General features: G+C 43.7%; 1 protein-coding gene across 6 annotated transcripts in view; it reads right to left on the minus strand.

Annotated features, from left to right (window-relative positions):
- GRIN2B (glutamate ionotropic receptor NMDA type subunit 2B) overlaps positions 1-21,616 on the minus strand; it is a 235,246-nt gene that overhangs the window by 86,229 nt on the left and 127,401 nt on the right. For all 6 annotated transcript variants that reach the window (XM_064419975.1, XM_064419974.1, XM_064419976.1 and 3 more), the window contains one exon: positions 9,232-9,346. In XM_064419975.1, the coding sequence (XP_064276045.1) occupies positions 9,232-9,346 (115 nt within the window). The remainder of the gene's footprint in view (positions 1-9,231; positions 9,347-21,616) is intronic.

Raw genomic sequence — 21,616 nt, forward strand, 5'->3', positions numbered from 1 at the left:
TAATGCAAAAATAGAAAAAGCAAAGGATTCACAGGCCAAGCAAAGATGTCGTTGACATGAGACAGTTTCAAGCAAATGCAACTGAACAGATGAAAACACACCCTCAGGCACTGGGGGCACGTTTACTCACTGTGAGTCTCCTTCAGCTGCAGCTCTGCTAGTTCTTTCTCCAGACTCAGTTTGGTTGGCTGCTAGCTTTCTGTGCCCTCATGTCTTCATGCATTTCAAATCTTAAAGCTGCCTAAATTGCCATGCTTTCTTCAGCTGCCTTTTCATGGCACAGTCTGGCCACCAAAAGCAACAGGAAACTTCCTCTTCCAATGGCATCTGTGTGGGTCCTCAGTGCTACAGACTCCCTGAAGTGATTTCCAGTAGATGACTGGGCACAAAGCAAGGGAAAGTGAAAGTGGCTATGCTGTGCATCTATTCAGGATTGAAGGATACACAACCTGTTCACATCACTTCTGAATGGAGTACAGATGAAGTAACTACTGTTGGGCTGATAAATAGTCACAGAATCACAGAATCTTAGAATAGCCTCAGTTGGAAAGGACCTAGGAGGATCACTTCTGGCCCTGAACAGGACTGTCCCAAGGAGCACACCATATACCTGAGAGCATTGACCAAACACTTCTTGAACTATGGCAGCCTTGGTGCTGTGATCACTCCCCTGGGGAGCCTGTTCCAGTGCCCAGACACCCATTGTGTGAAGAAGCTCTTCCTAATATATAGCTTAAACCTCCCCTGGCACAGCTTCATGCCATTTCCCTGCGTCCTGTTACTGGTCACAGTGAAAAGAGATCAGTTTCTGCCTGGCCACTTCCCCTTGGGAGCAACAGCTGCACTTGATAAACCTTGTGGGTCCCTTCCAACTCCAAATGTTTTGTGATTCTGTGAAGCCGTGTGAATTCTGTGAAACTGCTATAAGGTCTCTGCTCAGTCACCTCCAGGCTGAACAAGCCAAGTGACCTCAGCCACTTCAGTCAGCTCACTTGTACATGGAATTCGGGGAAAAATCACTCCTGTGTTCAGAGGGAAATCAGGGACAAAATCAAATCACCATTCCGGGTCTGGGTTTTTTGGGGGGTTTGGGGTTTTTTGAGGATGTTATAGACTCATCAGGGATGATGATAGGATGGATCCTTGATACTGTGCTGTGATAGGAATATGTAATTACTGTATCCATATCTGAAAGCTCATCTTCCCACAGCAAATCAACTATCTCCTGCATTAAGATATGGATGTTTATTTTCAACGTGCTGAGATGAAACCTTCCCACAATCAATGAAGTGCTGGAAGACAGATACACAGCAGCATCTGACATGCCATGGAAATCTCCAAGCTGCTGGCAAGCAGCAGGGTTTCAACCAGAAGCAATGTGGCTCTGGCACTAGCACATCAGCCCTGTACTGGCAGTTTGTGCTGCATTGCAAGATGTAGCCTTACTAGAGGTTTTTTGGTTCTCTGTAAAGTTAGGATTATCCCCTCAGATATTAAGAAGACTGGAAATTTTCCAGCAGCATTGGGTATTTTTGAGCTGTTGCACCTTCTCAGATGCAGCTCTCCAAGCACCTTTACTGCTTTCCCTGTCTGCCCTTCACACTCTCAATGAGGCTCCCATAAGCCTGCACAAAGCCAGTTATAATTCTCTGCTGCCTGTCAAAGCCTTCACAAGAGTTAGGCAGTTGGTGTGTAAAGCCTGCTGCCTACCATGCTGACTAATGTTGTCTGATTGTTCCCTTGTACTCCCCCGTTGGTCCATCTGTACCCATCTGCTACCTTTTGTCTTGTAATTAAAGTGTAACCACTTTGGGGTAGGAGCCACCTTTTTTGTTAGTGTTCACTCAGCTCCCTGCAGAGCAGAGTCCCAAGTCCATAACTGGGTGCGGGGGACAGCAATGATGAGGTGCATAAACACTTCCAAAGGGTTACAGTGGCACTTCTCACTTTGTGGCATGAGCAAAGAAAGCTCCAGACAAGAGTTCTCACGCAGACTACAATGGAGGTGAGGGCAGTCTTCTCTTTGGCTGGATGTTGTTGTTGCATGTTGTTATTAGTACACCGAGCACAATCCTCCAGGATCCCCTGTCCAAGGAGTTAGGTTGGCAACCCCAGTAAAGGTCAGATGGCTGCTATCACCCCCATCAGCTACACCAGCAGAGAAATGGTAGGAGGCATTCTAACTACAGCCTGGGCTTAATAAAGATCTCCAGATATTCCAATATCTGATTTGCATAAGAGGACAAGGTCTTTCCAAGAAGCTGTCATTGTTTCAATGTAAGAATTCCCTCCAGTAGCAAGGGAGTAGGGTCTGGTGGAGAAGAGCCAGAATATTTTTCTGCAGGCTCATGAATCATACAAATACACTCCAAAATTCAAGCAAAGTCAGGAACTGCTTCAGCAAGAGGCAAAGAGAGCAGACAGCTTATAATGACATAACACACAGTGGTTAGGAAGAGACACCCAATATGTTCTCTTTGGTCAGAGCTAGACTAGCTCATTATTACAGGATGCAGTAATCCAGCAAAGCCGCAGTTTGACCAGCATGTCTGCAAGATTTACATAGAATACTTTTCAGAAAAATAGTTCCATTTATCCTCTGATAAGGAAGGCTTTTTGTGGCTCTTGAATCTGTCCTTCTCCTTAGGAGTCAGTGTAAGATTAACATGGCCATAATTAGCCAGAAATGCATACAGTTAGATCCTGGTCAACTGTGAGAAGTCAGGCCAAATCCTAGCAGTGGATGCAGCATAGGTGCACAAATAAAGCCATCTGGTTGTCTGATTGAATCAGGGTCATAAACAGACCCATCAGATGTGACCTAGATCAGGTATCTAAGGGACACTCACTTGGGAGTGGGATATCCATAAAATATGTATTCTTTGATGCAAGTCTACTGTCTAATGAGAAGTAAGGCATTCAGCAAATTATGGTCTCTTAGAGACATGTCCAGAAAGAACACTTTAAAAATAAGGGGGGAAATGCATGTACAGACTCCCATTCTAATTTCAGCCATATGTGCTTGAATCCAGAACAGTCCCTCTGCCCTAAGAGAAGCTATATCCTTCTAAAAACTGGTTCTGTGGGAATAGAATCAGTCTCTTACTCTGAGTAGGTTTAAACAAACTTCTATGCCATTTCTCCCCAGGGACAATGAGTCATAAATCCCCATGTACACAGCAAAATTAGCAAAACAAGACTGATTGGCAAAAACAATCCAATCTTGTCTCACTGTAAAAGGAGTCAGTGGAATAAAAAAATAATTTTCTCCCTGGACAGACAGGCAAGATGCCAGAACTCCACACACAGAGCAGTACCTGACCAAAGGCAATAACTTCTACCCCATGGAGGCAAGCATACATGTGCAAGTCTTGGCTAGGTGGTCACCAGACATGAGGAAGAAACAGTCTCAAAACATCTAGTCATCTTTCTAAAGGCAGAGGAGGGCCTTCAGAGAAGACTTGGATTTGTACAGCTGCAGTTTTCACCTCACAACCCTACGTTCTTGTTCCTCTCCTATTTTTAAAGAGCCTTCTTTAAGCAGGCTTTTATTCTCTAAGAAAGTGAAATAAAAAAAATCGAAGTCCTTCCTTCTGCTAAGCAATGTAACAGATAGAATAACATGATTCATATTGATTCTTCACAGAGTGGTCAGTACCCCATGGACTGTTACTAAAAGCCAAGAATACTGACCGTATTTTCAGTCCTCTCCCCTGTTATTTCTGCCACTGGGACATTGAAGCACACAGAGAGATGACAGTCAATATTTCTTTTAATGCACAGTTAGAGATCAGGCCTGAAGGCTGCATCATCATCAAATGTTACAGCCTCTTCAGCGTCTCTGTGGTGCTCATCAGCTCCCCAAAGGTGCAGACTTCAGGAGGTGACAAGTGCCTCCGTAAGAGCCTTTGTTCACAGACATGCACAATAGCCTTCACATGCCAACTGCCTGCTCTTACAAAAGGTTCACGGTGGAAGCTTGAAGAAACTATGCCCTCATTGTATCAGGCTTGAAGTTTCTGCTGATCAGCTTGTCCATAACCCAGGTTGCCTCTCCTATGAAATAAGCTGCTTTTTGTGAAACACTCTTCAGGTTTGTCTTGCTCATCTTATCACAGAAATGTAGGCTGGCAGAGAACCACAAGAGATCACTTACTGCATCCACCAGCTCAGAGGCAGGACCAGATAGACTGAGATCCTGCACTGTTGGATATTTTTCTCTATATACTCCAGCAAATGAACCTCTACCAGCAAATGAGCCTCACCATGTCTCACCATGCCAATAATTAGACAGCTCCCTACAAATCTGAAATCTTTCTGCTTGACAATTTAGCAAGACTTTCTTTCTCCCTACTGGGGCATGAAAAGCAGATGACTAGTATGTCCTTTTTTCAACAATAATTTAGGTGTCCAAAAATTTATCTTGTTCTCTTTCATCATTTTTTTAGATAAGGGAAATCTTCATTTTTCCTTTTTCTTTTCTAAGTCCATCTTTCCTTTCTGTATCTCCGTCCCATGTCCCATGGGAACTCTTCCCAGGCATGGATGGGCATGATGGCACTCTGTCCCAAGCTGAAGACAGGGTCACAGAAGTTCACAAACTCATCTTATGCAGACTGTGATCGAGGTTGAACATATCTCTGGAAAGACCACGTGGCAGAGAGTAGTGACACTGTTTTCCACCCTGCTGCAGCATTAGGAAGTCCTGGAAGTCTACAGTGACTGAGGCAGTTGAGAGGATGTCACAGCAAATGGCCCCATTCCCAGGGAGCACTAATGCGTACAATGGTGTAAGGGTACAGGCTAGGAGCAGCCTGCCCGTGAATTTGTAATCATGGTCACACCAATGGCTAGAGGAAGAAGAACAGACCCTGCTGGAGTTGAAGAGTTCAAAAGTCAAGTGCTGATAATTATAGCACAAGCAGCAGGCAAACATTTTATCTGCTGAGCAGGGTGGAGGTTGATAGGGGCAGAGGATTAGTACCTGCAGCAAGGAGAATGCATCTTTCAACATAAGTTTCCCATCTGTCCTCTAAGGTGGCTTGTAGTGGCATCCTGACCAAAACCATCAACCAGGGCTTTGCTTGTCCAGACAGGAAAAGGAGTGAATGGGGCAGGTTTGGTAAGAGATGGAGGGAGCTTGTGAATCAAAGGGCTCTGTGGGGTGGCACAAGAACTCGGTGTCATGAGCCTCATGGAAAGGTGCTCTGAATCCCCAGTGACACACCTAAGAAAAGAGGCTGAGCACAAACTAGCCATAAAAGAAGATGCCAAACTCACTAGTAATTAAAGTAGAGAAAGAATCTGAAAGAGTGACTCAAAGTTCACAACATTTGTGTCACCCCCAGGTTTGCTGGGGGAAAGTGAGGAAGCAGATGGGAGGATCTGGGAGCTAAATGGGACAGGACTGTTGTCAGGGAGCTAGTGGGATAGGACTCAGTAGAGAAGGAGGATGTAAGCAAGAGCTGGAGATAGAAGCACTTGCTAGCTCTCACAAAGGGATCACGAACCCAGAAATAAGTCCTCATCATATGTGGAATCATAGAGAGCAGAAGAGAAAGGCAAATAGTGAAGAAAAATACTGGGTGAAATCTCTTCCCACACAAAATATCCCAACCCACTGACACAAAACCTAGAGTAGTACTGACCCTCTGCCTCACTTTGCAAGACATCTGGCCCCCACTCATCACCACACTGAGCCATGGTCCTTCATGGGGCATAACAGCAGACATCCTTCACCACCTCCATCTGCATACCTGCACCTCTATGATAAACAACAGGGGAATCTAGGCACCCAAAACACACCTAGGCAATCTGCCCAGTGAATCAAAGAGCTTTACTAACCAGCTGATGAAAAGGTAGTGTGGAAAGGTGTGCAGCATTCTTCCCCCAAGGAGCAGAGTACAGAGAAGTGAATGAAATTCAGCACACTTGCTTATCATGATGATTCATTACTCATGGTTAAGACAAGCAGGAGAGCTCAAGTTACTGCCCCCTTGCAGAAAGTGGGTTTTCTTCTTGTTCTTTCATGATTGTCAGCCCTACAAGGCTTCCGTCTGTCTGGACCACTCATGAGGAGATTTATCATCATCAGAGTCTGGGGGCAGCTGCAGCTCCTCTGGAAAATTAATTCCTGTTCTGAAATAACTGGTGAGGTCGTAAAGATACTTATTGGGGAAAAAAATCAAAATCGCTAAAGATTTCACAGACCTGAAATCCTGAAACAGTTCAGTCACTGTCTGGATCTTTGCTGCTCAGAAAATGGAAGACTTCACACCTATTTTAAAACATATCTTTTTATATATACTCCATGAGACATACCCTCAAAATCCATTTGCCATCTTTCAAGAATCAAATGTGCCAAGCTGTACAGGGCTGCAAGCTGTGTTACTAAATCCAGAGGAGGCTAACAGAAATGATCAGAAGACTAGAAAACATGACCTACCAAGAGGGACTGAACAAATTAATGTTTAACCTGCACCAGAGATGACTGGGAAACAACATGATAGAAGACTTCAAACCCACATGGGGATGATAAGAAGTGGTAGAGAATAAACAATTCCCTATGTCGATTAGGGAGACACGAAGTATTCAGCTGCAGCCAGGGAAATCTAGGTTACACATTAGAAAAACTTAGCAGGGTAAGGAGAAAGAAGACGTAGAAGAGATTGACTTGGTATTTCATGGGATTTGTAGCATTGAAGGTCTCTCAGAACAGGTGAGACGAATATCTGTCAGGAATAATTTCAGTCTAGTTAAACCCTCTCTTGGGGCACAGGGAGGGACTAGTTGACCTCTTGATGTTCCTCCCAGGCATAGCATCTGATTATAAATAAAAGTGTGTAAAGATTGAGCTACAGTGAATGCAACTGGACCAAATCAGTGTTTCCCACTCAGTCTTTCATCTCATGTCTCCTGCTGCATGTTAGCCTAAAAGTTCCCAGGATGAAGCACCTTGCTATTTACATAAAATCAGTGAGAATTTTGATAATTTTCTAAAGCACCATAAAGGTATTGAAATTATGTGCCAAAAATATATTAATAATTTCTTGTATTGTGACATTGCCCGGGAGCCGCTGTTAAGGGCCAACAGTTTGTGTTGCCTGACTCTTTGCGAACATGGAACAAAACTAATATCTTTGTCGTAATGATTTCTGCTTCACACTTATATTTTTATGTTTGCACTCCTGCTGAATGGAAAAAAATTAAGAACATGAGGTTCCAGGTATGAAAGGTTTTGGTCTGTGATCATGCTGGAGATTACTTCAGTGTCTTCCAGAAAGACTCTGCCAGCATAAAATTCTACCAGTTCAGAGTTTGATTATAATAATCTGATCCTCTCTGAGGAAGACACTCACTTCAAGATAAAACATTTGTGTGCAGGAAGCACTACATGTATTTCTTACCACTAATACCATAGTTCATCATAGCCTCATTTCAGTCCAGCCCTAGCTCCTATGAAATTAAGGATTGTTTTTGTTTAATGGATGCCAAGTAGTTCTCACAGACAGCAGGACTCAAGCAGGTCACAGATCTAACCCAACACTCTTGATAACTAGGATCTCTTCTACTAATTGTCTGGTTCATCTGCCAGAGACTGAACAACCTTTCTTAACACTGACGGAAGCCACCAAGCCTTCACTGAGGGTGTGAAGCATGTGACAGGCAAGATAAAAATAGGACTGTATTTAGCTATGCCTCCCCAGAGACTGCAAAGCATTCCAGCGACAGATTCCCACAGCCAGGCCTGCTAATAACCCCTAGGAGGATTTGTGCTGCTACTGCTTCATTTTTCCTTCTCTGACGATGGAGTTTTCCCCCGTGAGAACAAATGTGGTGCCAGCTAGGAACAAATCCTCCTGGACTTTTCCTGTTAAGCTTTAATGAAGTCAAGTGGTGGACCGAGCCTGACGTGAGGTCTCTACAGCCTGAGCTTTGCATGTCCACATCCTGTGCAGTATCTAGACAGCCTGCCTTCAGCTGTGTCCAAGAGCTGTCCATGCATGCTATGCCATGCCCTTTGTTTCCTCACACTCCTGGCCCACTCAGATCTCTTCTGACTCTGCCAGACCACACACCCTCATCTGGTCTGAACGGTGCCAAGACCATGAGGTAGACAGGTCCTCCTGGAAACCAGGCACAAGCTGGGGGCTTTCACCTTCTTCCCAAGTTCCTGCAACTACTGGGAGACCCTAGTGCCTGCCAGGCACTAAAATGATTGCTCTTCTGTCTCATTCACAAGCTGTAAGTTGTTCTTACAGCTCTTTTCTGAATGCACTTCTCCTGACAGCTCCCCATTTCATTCTCATTTCCCCATTAATTTCTTCCTCACTTTCACCAAGCAAGTCACTTGCAAGTCCATGCAGAGAACAAGCAGGCAAAGGAGAAAAAGTTTTCTGTGCATGGTGGGACAAAGGGGCATTTTTCTAAGACATACACATGATTGCATACAGACCAACTTCTGCTTCATATCTATTGAATGTTCTGATGAGTTCTCCTTCCTTTGCTCTGACTTCTCACACCCAAAACTTTTTTTATATCTCATTTTCTTAGCCCTTAAACTACCCCCTCTGCTTCAACAGAAACCCTTTCGGAATGCTTGTTTGGAGCCTGGACCACTGACATTTATGTGGGAGGTGAAATGAACCAAAACTTCCCACTAACTCAGAAATTCACACCATTTCTAAAATGGTACTTTGGGTTACATGCAAATTATTCCAAAATATGCAAATTTGGATCTTTGAACAATTCAATATGATCTCACGTTCACATCCTACTTAATGCACCATCCCATTGCAAGGGACACTGGCCAGATATATCAAGTACAGTTAATACTGGTATAAATTACTAAGTGTGGCTGTAGCTCAATCGTAGTCACTTAGTGTACAGAACTTCACTGCCACCAAGCCATACAGAGAAATATTTTCTGTCTCAGCCATTGAAACTCATGGCACAGAGGAGATATCTTCTCTGAAAGGCCAGGAAACTTATGTTCAGTGATCACAGAAAGGAAGCTGATGAATTTTTTATGCATGTTAATGGAAGACTGTAATGGCATCCTGCATGGAGAAGACAGCAGCCTGGGCACTGGAGATACCACTGGTCCGGGATACAAGAAGCAGATTGCCAGCCCTTGATAAGAAGTACAGAAAGGTGGGGAGGATTATTTGCCTGGAACCTTCCCCCTTCTTCTTCCCTGACACAGTTGGAGAATGACCAAACATATCCTACCCTCTCCCACTTCCTCTCCTTGGTCAAAAGGATGATGACCAGCTTGGGATGCATCTGGTATCCGTCCTCACTGAACGACAAATTCCTGCCTTCAAAGGTGACATTGATCAGGTACCTGTGGGAGAGAGGAGAGAGCAAGGAGAACATTAATGCTTGGAAACCAAACCCGAAACGAGACCCTGCCTCCCCTCTTCAGCTCACATCAGGAGGGTAGAAGCACAGTGCAAAATAATAGAAAATCTTAGAGGAAGTGAGTTAAAAAAAACAGGACAATTGGGAAATCAGAAATTGGGACAATCAGGCAAGTCAGGGCAATTGCCCCCATTTTGTGACTGGGATAAGGAAGTGATATACTGTGTTGGCTCTCAACGAATTCCTAAAAGCCTGTCTCAGGGTCCACACACATGTATGCCCACAATCCATCCCTGGTTTTCCTCTGCCTCAAAGGGCAGAGGGATCCTTAGCAATCAGATGTGTAAATGCACTCCACAGCTTACCCTCCAAAGGGGATTTTGCGTGCCACTTGAGGACAGTGATGGGCAGCAGGTGAAGCAGTGGAGACAGCCTCCCCCCAGCCCAAATATCAAGGCAATGACTCAGGAAGCAGTGGAGACCAGAGGAAGGAGCAGCACACCTGCAAGAAGCTCTACCCCTATCAGAGCCAGCAGACCTCATGGGGCCCAGAGTCATCCTGTGAAGGAGCTTAGGAATAGGGATAAGAATGTTGAAAGACCCCAGTGACCTAGGAACAGAGTCGAGCCTTACACCCAGTAAAATCAAATTAAAGGGTGATCAGCCCTGCAGCCAACATCAGCAATTCTCTTTGTCTGAAAAGGCCTGATCACTCCTGCAGAAGGCACTCCCTGTTGGGGCATTTCATGTCAGCTGTACAAATAGACAGTTAAACAGTCCAGGCTTCAATTTCATTTATTCTATTTATTAATTTTATTTATTATTTATTCATAAAGCCTCCTTACTCAGCTCTGGCAATAGGGAGGGCCTTTAAGTGGACTGAGATTACAGCTACACTCATTTCAAGGCCTTGCTGCATTGTGAAAGCATGTTGCTCTAAATAAGAATCAGGTCTATTGTTTTCTTAACTGTCAGACCATCTAGAAATACACTGCAGGGAAGAGAAGGTAAATACACATTTCACAGTTCAGTGGTTTATATGACATCGCCATGGCACTCTGACAGTTTACCCTGTTCATATATTTCACTTCAATTCACAATCCTGTTGCATGAAGTAGATTTTACCTTTGTAAATCTGCTCTGGCACCAGTAGCATCGCATCACCATGAGAAGCAGAGGTGACCAAGCTGCCTGCAGGGCTGGTCCCTGGACTCTGAGCACTCCCCTACTTTGCACAGTTCTATAAATTACACAATGAACATTTCTATTACAGACATGAGAGGTTTTCTATTCTATTACAGCATGACATCAGGAAACATTTCCTAATATTCACCTTCAATTTGTCCCTTATAAACTCAATTTGAACCAATTTCAAGAAAATAAATAAGAGGGGGAAAAATATGTTATTTCGGTGTGTTCATGCTTTCCTACTATCTGCACAAAGAGACCTCCCTGCTAATCTAATGAAATCATTGTACCAAGGAAACTTCTTCAAACAAATAAAAAAGCAGGTCATTATTTCAGTTTCTTCCTTTTTCAAACTTTTTTGTTTTAACTCCATTAATCAACCAAACTCATCTACTAACTCCCCATTGCCAAGTGCAATCAGCAATTATGTTTATTTCTAAAGGAAAATCCACACTTGCTCCATGTTGTGACCTTCAAGGGACGTGTTCAGCATTGGAAATACAGCCATAAGGGAGCCCAGCATGAAACATCTGCAACAGTACAATTTTCAAAGGCAGACTATTGGTTATTTTCCAAAACCCAAAGCCATTTGGAACCCAAACATTGAGCGAACCCCAAAACATCCTCCGCCTGGAAAATCTTAGCCATGCAATTGTTTGTAATGCATAAAACATCCCATGTCAGGACCACACATGCTCTTTTTTCGGGCTTTTTTTTCCCAGCTGTGTGAATTGTTCTGGTACTGAGGAATTCCAGGCATGGACCATTGCCAGGTATGTGCACCCTACAAGACCTAGTTAAGGGTCTAGTGGTGGTGGGAGGGATCTTCCAGTGGACCAAGATTACAACTTCATGACTTCTCTGCACTGGCCACCAGAATCAAGACAAAGAAGATGAGGATACCATTAGCCTGATGGGAGTTGCAGCTTTATATGTCAGTAATGAGTAAGCAATGCCAACATCTAATTAAACAAACACCAATATTAAACTGTTCTCAATCCCCTTTCTCCTCACACCCAAGAACAATTCCACTTCAGGAATCTCCCTTGCACAGCTTGACAAGAAGAGTTCACAGAAACCTGCATAGATATGAGACAAGAGAGTGTCATTTATGCTCATTTTCACTGGAAAGATTAGAACCTCTAATAATAATCAAGGCGGGATCATCAATGACTCCAATCCTTGGAGCTGCCTTGAGATTTACACTTAAAGCAGCACTAAAATCCCTTGCTTCGAACCTTAATGACTGAAATTAGTCTCCAAATTTGGCAATATAACTCTTCAGAGTGTTTTCTCTCCAACCCATTAGCAATATGTTTACAAAAGTTTGCAGTAGAAGTGCAGAAGAAGTGGCATCTCCCCCAGCTTTCTCTGCTCTCCTGTACCTGTGCTGCCAGCTAACACAGGGATGCAGGGCGAGAGCAGCTCACAGGGAGCTGCAAGGCTTGCTCGGGTGCACTGAGCCTATGTGACAAAGCATCAGGGCTTGAAGGACTCCCAGGCAGGCCGAGTCAGCAGCATGCTGCAAGGCAGCCACACTTGAGTGGCTCTGCCCTCCATCATTACTGCAGCAGCAGTCATCCCCTTCAGCAGCACTGCTGCCCTGGTGCACCAGCACCACTGCTGCCTGCTCTGGCCAGGGGGATTTGGTTCCTCCCTACAGCCTACACACACTCCAGTCCCTAAGCAGGCAGACAGGGGACTGAGAGACTCCCTGACATGTCTGAACTGAGCCACCAGATGTAACGGGTCACAACATGAGGGCAAGCAGGCTGTGCATTCAGGTGACAAAAACCAGGAGGAAACTGTGCCTGTAAAAATCTTAATCCCTGCATGTCTGGCCCTCCAAGATGGAGAGTTAGAGAAAGAGAAAGGAAGCATGGTGGGGGCTGACACGGACAATTTAATTTAATTTGCTAGAAGCACCTTTCAGCAAAAGATTTTGCCTATGTGGCAATTTCTGGAACTACTTGATGCAAGCACAGAAGTGTTGAGCCCTTCACCAGCCCAGTGGCGATGCAGCGGATGCAATGCCCAAACTCAGACGGGTGAGAGCAAAACGTACACAGCCTGTGGAAACAGGCTGACACTGTCAGCCCTGTGGTATGGACAAGCAGGCAGGAGCAAAGGAACATGTCCTTGGGCACAAAGCAAATTAGACTCAGGGGGACTTAAGCCCCATCCTGGGCTCTGAGGTAACATCACCCATCCTAGACGTAAATCTGTCAGCCCTGCAAGTTAAAGGAGAGTGTTTTACAGCATAGCAAATAGAGCATTAAAACCACATTAGATGGCCAATTTAGGACCAGCAGAGAGATTATGGCATTTTAAATGGTTTCAGCCGTGATGGAGAAAGCCTGGAGAGGCAGATGGTGGGCTTGAGGGAACACAGAAAGGGTGCTAACCAAATTTTTTTCTGCCCCAGAGACAGGTGTGAAGGAGACACATTTGAAATCATCACTAGCCACTTCCTACTTCTGCCTCTAGTGTCTTTCTTGGAATCAACTCCTCCTAAGCCTGCTGACTGGAGGGGCAAATTTGGACATTGCATCGGTTCACTCCATCACATTTCCCTGCCTCACATGTGTGCAGCACACACACAAACACACACCCTCCCCTGCGTCCTGTCAGTGCTTGTTATGCTTCAGTGAGACAAGCAGTCTGTCTGAAATGGCATGATTATCCTTCCATCGATCGCTTCCCTGAATAAGACAGACCATATAAATAAAACACCCTCTCCACAGTCAGCACTGGGGAGTCATCTCAGCAGCCCAGCACGCAAGGGAAAAACAAGGTGTAGGTGGGGGGTGGGGAAGGAAAAGCTGTGGGATACTTTTTACCTTCGCTGGGTAAAAGGCGGGTGGAATGTGATGCAGGATAAAGGGATAGGGATGCATACCACCGTCATCCTGTCTGGAATCTCTCTGGAATGGGAAACACTGAGGCAATCATAATAGCAGTGAGATGAAAGCAGTGAAAGGCCTTTACTCCACAGAATCTGCATGGTGAAATAGCCTTTTTTTCCCCTAGAGACAGTGTTAAAAATTCACCAGTCTGAGGTACCAGGGAATAGACCCACTTCATGCCCAAGAAGGAGCAAAAAAGCAAAAGCATGTTACTGCATTTTAGTAGAAGTGCCCACAACCCCAAACCGTGTTCCCTCTCTCAGCACCAGCAAGACCAACCCAGCCTTGCCTGATGCAAACAACCAGGGCAGAGTACAGCAATCTGCCCTGCAGCAGGGTCCTGCCCATCCTCACGCCTGCTCCTGAACAAGTATGGACAGACAAAAGGATGGGTGGACTCAAAAGACGGGGAAAAGGGAGTCTAGGACCACATTACTGATCTACAAATGGGAATTCTAACCTTCAAGGGGCAAGTGATTGACAGATAAAAGACTTAACCAGCGCTAACTGTGCTGTTACTGCCTTCATCTGAGTGACTCAATAGTGTTCATTTTTTTAATGAGAAAACCGCAACTGATCCCTTTCACTTCTGACTTATACCTCCATTCTCCAAACCCATGGAAGGCTTAAAATAATACGGATATTATTTCTCTATACCATTGTTCAAAATTTCTGTGGCTGCCTCTGCCTCTGAGCACAGCCAACTCAGGCACAAGAGCCATCCAGACCCAGTGGTGCGTGCATGAGTTCTCTTGAGGTAAAACAGGCTCCATAGGATATCAAACCCAATTGTTCACCCCAAAAAAGGCAAAACCAGGCTCTGACTGGACCTTTGATCAAATTTTGCCACGGAATCTGTTCTGAAAATGCTGATCCCAGCTGAGCCTTTCAGAGGTTCTCTCATTGCTCACTCTCCTGCACTGTCCCTTATGTGGCTGTGCTGTCAGTGGCTCATGGAGTTGTGAAAGGCAGGCACATCTGGCTGTATCTGTGTAACATCTGCCTGGTGTCAGGTACAATTTAGAGTGAAAGGATTCCATGCAAAGGGCACAAGTACAGCTGATTTTATGTAACAAGAGGCTATTATGAAGAACAAAACCAAAACAAATTAGGAAAAAAAAAATAGAAGCAACCATTGACTAGGAAAATTTAATCTTAAGGGAATGTATTTCACTCTCCTGCATTTATTTCTTTCTCTTTCACTGTCAGTAGTACCACTGAATATGGGGAGATGCACTGTAAGAAAGAAAGAGTAGAAAAGAGTGCTAACAAATTCCAAATTGTACAGGCATCCTGCACCAGAAGATCTGCCCAGACTACAGCCTAAATTACTTCTGGGAATCAATCTGACCAGTAGCCTTAGAGAAATGCCCAGAGCTCAAGATTGTTTTCATTAAACAAAAAAGATTTAGAGATCACCTAGATTAGGAAATATCCCTCAGGCTAAAAGATAACAGAGATGTAAGAGATTAATTTGGTTTGTCTCTGCTGTCCACACCTTTTTAGAAGACAAGAGGGCAGCTACTGGGCTGCAATAAATCAGTGATATTCATCTGACATCAATGGAGTGATATTGGTCAATCCACAGAGACTGGCCCCTCACCTCTAGGCAGATTAATTTTTTGGGTGTTTGATCCTGACCTCTGAAATAACCATTTCTGGTGGAAGACAAATTTCTACTGAACTATCCTTGCTGTTTCTCCAACATATTTAGCACAGTTGCTTTGAAAACAATGTGTATGTGTGTGGAGACTTCCAAGTGAAAGCTCCTATGTACAGTGGAAGGATCAATCTTTTCCATCAATCCCTCTCTTAATCTAAAAAAAATAAAAAATAGTGCTTCCACTTTGTTTCCCATTTCTTCTATTTATCTACCACAAATTTGTCATTCCACAAAGACACTGAGATGACAGCTCCTGGGGACTGAGGATATATCTATCCTTGGAGGATGCAGGGAGCCACAGCAATGGCAGGGCTGCTTTGCTACACGCATTGCTTGATCCTAATGAGACGGGACCATTCCTGAGAATGAGAAGCAAAGCTCACTTTCCACAGTGCATGCAGCCCCAGCCTCCCTCCTGAGAATGTCAGGGGAAACTCATCATTGCACCACAGGGTTTTGTCTCACAGACAGGTATCCATCAGGAAGCAGACAGGGTTGGGGAGTCATTGTGCAGGCTCACTGAACTACCCCTCAAAAGGGAACACGGGTTCCAACCTGGGGCAGACATGACAGTAATGACACCTAGGTGGAAGGCTGCCTGTGTGAGCTTCAGAGTTTTCACAATAACTTCTTCCTCTGTCTACATATTGTCATCCAGGACCTGATCCCATTTGCTTTTCATCCTGTGCAGTCACTAACAGGGAAAGAGGTGCCATTCAGGCCTAGTGGCATTTCACACTCCCTGTGCCAGGGCGCTGCTGACAGTACCAAAGCCAGACTGTATGTGACTTGTGGGACAAACAAATATACAATAGGATAATGTAACCTGTTCATGGGAAGAAGAGAAAGATAAATCTTGATTTTGCCCCATGTGCTATGCTGGTAATAGCAATATCTTGAAATTTCAACCAAAGACAATTTTTTCTCACAGACATCCTGACTAACCTATTTTCACAAATGCCAGAGCCATGAAAAATTATCAGGCAAAACCATTTTTTAAATGGGATAAGAATGTGACTACAATATTTTCTCATGGAGAAGTCAACATTTTTTTAGAAAGAAAAAGAAACATAAGATCTGAAAACCATAGTAATTTTGGACAGAAGATGAAGCTTCTGGTACCATCATGCTCCCACACAGTCTGGTTTTTGTGTGACACCTTCTGCCCTTTCTTCTGTGGAAAAGAGTCCCAATTAAAACACATCTGTGGTGTGCCACGTGGAAAGAATCCTACAAAAAACAGCATCACCTCAACAGGGGAAGGAATATCACTGAAGATTTAGTTCAAGTTTTGTGAAGGAGAAATAGGAATACAAAATTCCCATGCTCTTAATCACAAGAGACAGCTTATAGGATTTCCATGTCAAAATATTCCCTTTTAAACCCAAAATACTTGATTTACAAATTTTGATTTCTTCTAAATTTATCAAATTTTTGTCCTTTTTTTTCCCCCCCAGGAAAATGACACAGTCCTAAGTAGCTATGGAATATACCTCTACATCTTCTGGCCCCGCTGGAAATAAAATATAAATAAGGAAAAGTGTTCTAAGAGTATAGCCTGTTAAAGCTGGAACTATCTATAAATGTCATAGGAAATCAGTCTATTCTCAGAAAGGTTTTTCTAGCCAGAAAAGCTTTGATAAAAACAAATATACTTCTGAACTGACTCACCAAACCTTTAAGTAACAGAAAATAGCTAATAGAAAATTAGCTTTAAGGTCAAAATTGTTACAGTCACTGCATAAAATAAAAACTAAATGTTCAGTCCAAAATTGGATCAACCTGGAAAGCTTTACAGAGTTATTAAATTCCTGCCAATTACTTTTTTAAAGAATTACTTTTTTATTGCTACACCTTTACATCTTTCCTTATTCATTAGGTACAGATAACATATCACTTTTCTCCAAAGCAAAAATAGTTCTCAAGGTATTTCTTCCATATGAAAGGATTAAAAATCAGCTTACACGGGGCAGTAAAAGCATGAAAAATTACATTTGTCAGAACAGCCAACAATGGGTCATAATTATGTCTTGGCACCAACTAATGGGTCACTGATGAAAGCCATACCACTAGAATAAGGCAAATACTGAAAGGTTAGGAGATGTCCTTCAGATCTGTTTATCTGTCTTAAGGCATAGTGATACAATCATTGATAGGAGAAGCAGTCACAGAACAGAAGTCAAATGAGGCTCTTCAGTGATTTTTCACCCAGGATGATGTCTTTCAAGCTCTGTCAATTTGAAGAGCTGTAAAAAATATTCCAGTTGAACTATTGTCCCTGTGCAGTGAATTTAATCCCACTGACAGCAGCCTTACTTTCTTAGCAATTTTTGTATATCCCCTTGAAATCTCACATGGCTGTGGACCACGGCTTAAAAAATCTGGCCGAGCAGATGTGCATGTCAATAACCTCTTTGGTCTTCTGAAGATGGCTGGGATGCTGCTGTGCAGCCAGCTATCAGGGCTTCTCACTATTTACCTGGAGCTCATTCCAGTTTCTGTCCTGGGAATCAAGACCAGCAAACAGGTGAACACGTCAGTTTTCTGACAGAGCTTTCAGAACATTTTGGCTTGTGGAAAACCACTCAAATCTGCCAGAAAGGTCCATCTCACTGGCAGAAGCCAGGCAAAGCTAAACCAGTTGGAGACTGAAATAAATCCTTTTATTATATTCTCAGATAAAGAAAACTAGCTCAACTTTTTTGACCCAAGAAGAAACCACTAGCGATTTTGGGGTTATTCAAGTTTATCAAGCATTGAAGGCATTCGCACATTTGTAAGGGGCAATGAATTCACAGTGTTGGCAGGAACAGAGTCACGCCTGCAAGGAGACTCACTCCAAAAAGTGTGACTGGATTTTCTTGGGTCTGTAGCAGTTTGGCCAAGCTGGCACCCTATCACTTTCTTCCCTATAACATTTCCAAGGGGAAATCGATTCAAAAAATAAACAAATAATCACTCCTGACTGGGAAGGGACAGGGTCTGGAGGTGGCTCTTCCTTTGCCAGAGGAGCCACTCTCCCTCTGCTGCTGATCCCTCTCCTTTCTCCCTCTTTCTCTCCCTCTGTGGGTTGATGTTTCCATGGAAACGTGTTCTTTACTGCCGCTGAAATTACATTGCATTTAAAGCATTAACCCTTCCTTGGGCTGAGGAAAGTCTCAGAACTATTAGGATTAATTTTTTTTCCTTTTTCCCATTTCCTTTAAGCTTTCTTGTGATTTTTTTTCCCTGTAGCATTAGGAAAGCCTCTTTCTTTCAAGAAGGCCTTCCAGGTAGCATTTGTGTGACAAAGGGCACAAGATGGGGTAGTGTCTAAATTAAGATTTCTTAATTCCCTTTTTTTTCCCTACATGAAACCCTTAACGCATTTCTTTTCACACTACATGCAAAGAGGGAAAATGCTGCAGTAGCAAATAAAATGAAGAGTAAGATAGAAGGAGAAGCAAGAAAGCCACAAGCTGGCACATGTGAAGAACACAGCTTTGGTTAATACCAGATCTCAAACCCTTGTAGTCACGCACTGATCAGCATCTTCTTCATTACAAAGTGCCATAATCACAGACCTCACCACTCCTCCTCGAGCCTGCCTCCTCTTCCTCTTCACAATCCTGTCTGTAATTACTCATCCTTGTCCTCACTTGTAGTTACCACTCCAACAACACTCGGTGCAATTAGTAGTCTCCTCACCATCAGCACCTTCCCTGTGCGGCTGCTTCTCCACCCAATCTGCCATGTCTGCCATCCTTCCCTTCGGCTCTGCTGGCATCCACCACTTCCATCTGCACTTCCAACACAGCCATTGCTGTTATACTGCTGCCTTCACTGCAGCCAGCTCAACTGCACAACTGGTACCTTCTTTGCTCTGACTGTGACAGCAAGGCTCTAAAAGTCAAGATGTCCCCATTTGGGTGCTCCCTGCACCCCAGGTCCCAGGTCAAAAATTACCCTGCAAATAAATCCTCAGCCCTCAGCCTTTGCTTATACCCACGCCAGTCACAGCAACAACACCTCTATGCTCTTCTTTCACTGACATCATCCCTTTTTCAAACACTGGGAAAAAATAAAAGAGAGATAAACACCAAGAAGTCCCTTCCAGTTTTTCACATCGTTTCCTACACTCAGGCATGCCTCCTTTCTGTCCCAAAGTCCCATGTCCTGACAGCTTGCAAACTGCTTCTGTTAATTCCACCTGTATAGCTACAGAGTCCATATTCCCTTGCACCATCTATTTTGGGTTTTCCAACACACACTTCAAGCCTATCTCACCATTCTCAACTCTTGCCCCAAAAGCCAGAGTGTGAAGAATCCTGCTTTGAGCTGGGTGCATATGTAGTGCCGTGAGGATGGATCAGTGTGGGAGGAAGATGCTATTCTGAAATGAATGATAAATATGGATAATAAACCCAACCTAAGTCTTTTATGCCTGTCTCTAGTGGGTTCCCAATATGGGAGATAGAAATATCATGGGTACATTTTGAACACGGCTGGGAACGCTGCCAAAGTCCTACTCAGAGTTCACACATTTACATCATTTATATCATATCCTACTTGTGCCTTGTATTATTAACTTTATGGAGTGTTTTGTGATGTAGTTTGTAGTCCAGGCTCTGTTAAATCAACTTACTTGCCTCTTCCTCTCTTCCTTTTGGTAAAAGGGGGGGGCTACACAAGGTCTTGCTAAGCAGAAGGAGGGTGACTGGTTTGCTGATATGATCAGTGCACACCTACATTCTCCCATAGTGTTCTGGAAAACCTTTTGGGATCCATCCCTGAAGTCTCACGGGTGCAAAAAGAAGGGAAATATTGTATTCTGGTCAATAATTCAACTCCTAGATCAGATTGGTAGTGATTGAGTAATTTTTCCAGTTGCTGCTAAGTGTTCAGAAGCCTCTGTGAAACACAGAGATGGGGTCCACCTGATAGGTGCCCAACATGCTGCTGCAACTTCTCAGGCTTCCTCCTCAAAAATGTTGGAGAAGAGGTTGAAAATGGAAGTAGCCAAACAACCTAGGGCATGGAACTGAAGAAATTATGTTTGTCTAGAACAGAGTAAAGGCATATTGCCAAGGGAAAAGGTAGAGTTCTGCTGACAGATCAGGCTTTTTGCAAGCATTGCTAAGAGATCAGACTTTTTGCTTTCTGTGCAGCAGACCACATTCTGTGGCAGTTGGAAATCCATCACCTTCCAGGGATTAATCCAAAAGAAGAGGCTCTAAAATGACCTAGAACTATGACTTTATGGTTTTGTAAATCAATAGTTTTTCTAACAATCTGAAAAGACTCAATATTATACTCCATCCCCTACTCCACATGTCCAGGCCAGACTCCATGACTATTATGGGATTTGAGGTCAGGTGAGGAGCAAGTGTCTTAGATGCCTGGTACACACAGACAATGGGAAGAGGTAACCATGATGAATAGATAAGGAGACTGCAGCAGGCCACCTGAACGTAGCCATTTATATAAAAATTAAACAGAACATGTGTCCTCAGTGTTTCCTGAAGCAAGAAAAGAGTCAACTTCAGTCCATGTTGCTTCATCTCCAGTGAAATAAATGTGCCATTTTATTCTAGAGTTGCATTTGATCTTGAATTACTTCTCTGCTTCTTCTCTGAGAAAAGGTCACTTTAAAGAAGCCTCAGGCATGATACTAACATTGCATCCAATAAAAGACTCTCAGGAGGTCTGAAATAAGTACAAGGTCCAAATTTGGGATATATTATCTGAACCTTATTCCTTCTCCCTCCTGAAAGTCAGAGTAGGAAATCTGACAAGAATATTTCTTTGCTCAGGAGACTTACAGGACTCCTTGGTCCTAGAAATACTGTGAGAAGGTTTTCCAGCAAGCATCTCAGCATTCCAGGCCACAGTGTCCACAGTGGGAAATCTGAACACAGAATGGATGGAAACAAGTGTCCCAGGAGTGAGACCAGAACATTTCCATGAAAAGTGCATCAGAGGGTCAAGCTCCACATCTATTACCATACCACAGCTCCCTCCAGTTCAACCAGCTCACAGAAATTTAACTATTTTCACCTTTAACTGGTACTGAAGCTAACAAACTAAAACATAACCCACAAATCTTGTACACAAGTCCTGATAGATGTGGACGTACCCTGAAAGCTTGGGAATTAGCCTGAGCACTAGGTAGAATAATGTGAGCCTTAGTTCTGGTCTCATTCAGTACCTTTGGCTGCATCATTCCCACAGCCCTTGCTATGTTCATATTGTGGCAGTGTGTGAATTTTCTGCACCCTCTTCTGTTGGCAGCAGTCACTAAAACCACTTCAGAAAAAGCAGCCTCAAGAGGAGGCACCTTTCAGAAATCTCTCACTCCTTTTTTTTTATCCAGCATGTCTTGGGTGCTTAGACATCATTGATTCAGATGCCAAACAACATGGTCCCTTCAAAAAATTGGTCATAAACTCCAATGTCATGTAAGCACTTCTCAAGGCCATAGCCCTGATGGGGTGCCCATTAGCTGGAGCTGCCATCC

This window comes from Passer domesticus, chromosome 5, assembly GCF_036417665.1.
Source record: "Passer domesticus isolate bPasDom1 chromosome 5, bPasDom1.hap1, whole genome shotgun sequence".
Lineage (NCBI taxonomy): Eukaryota > Metazoa > Chordata > Aves > Passeriformes > Passeridae > Passer > Passer domesticus.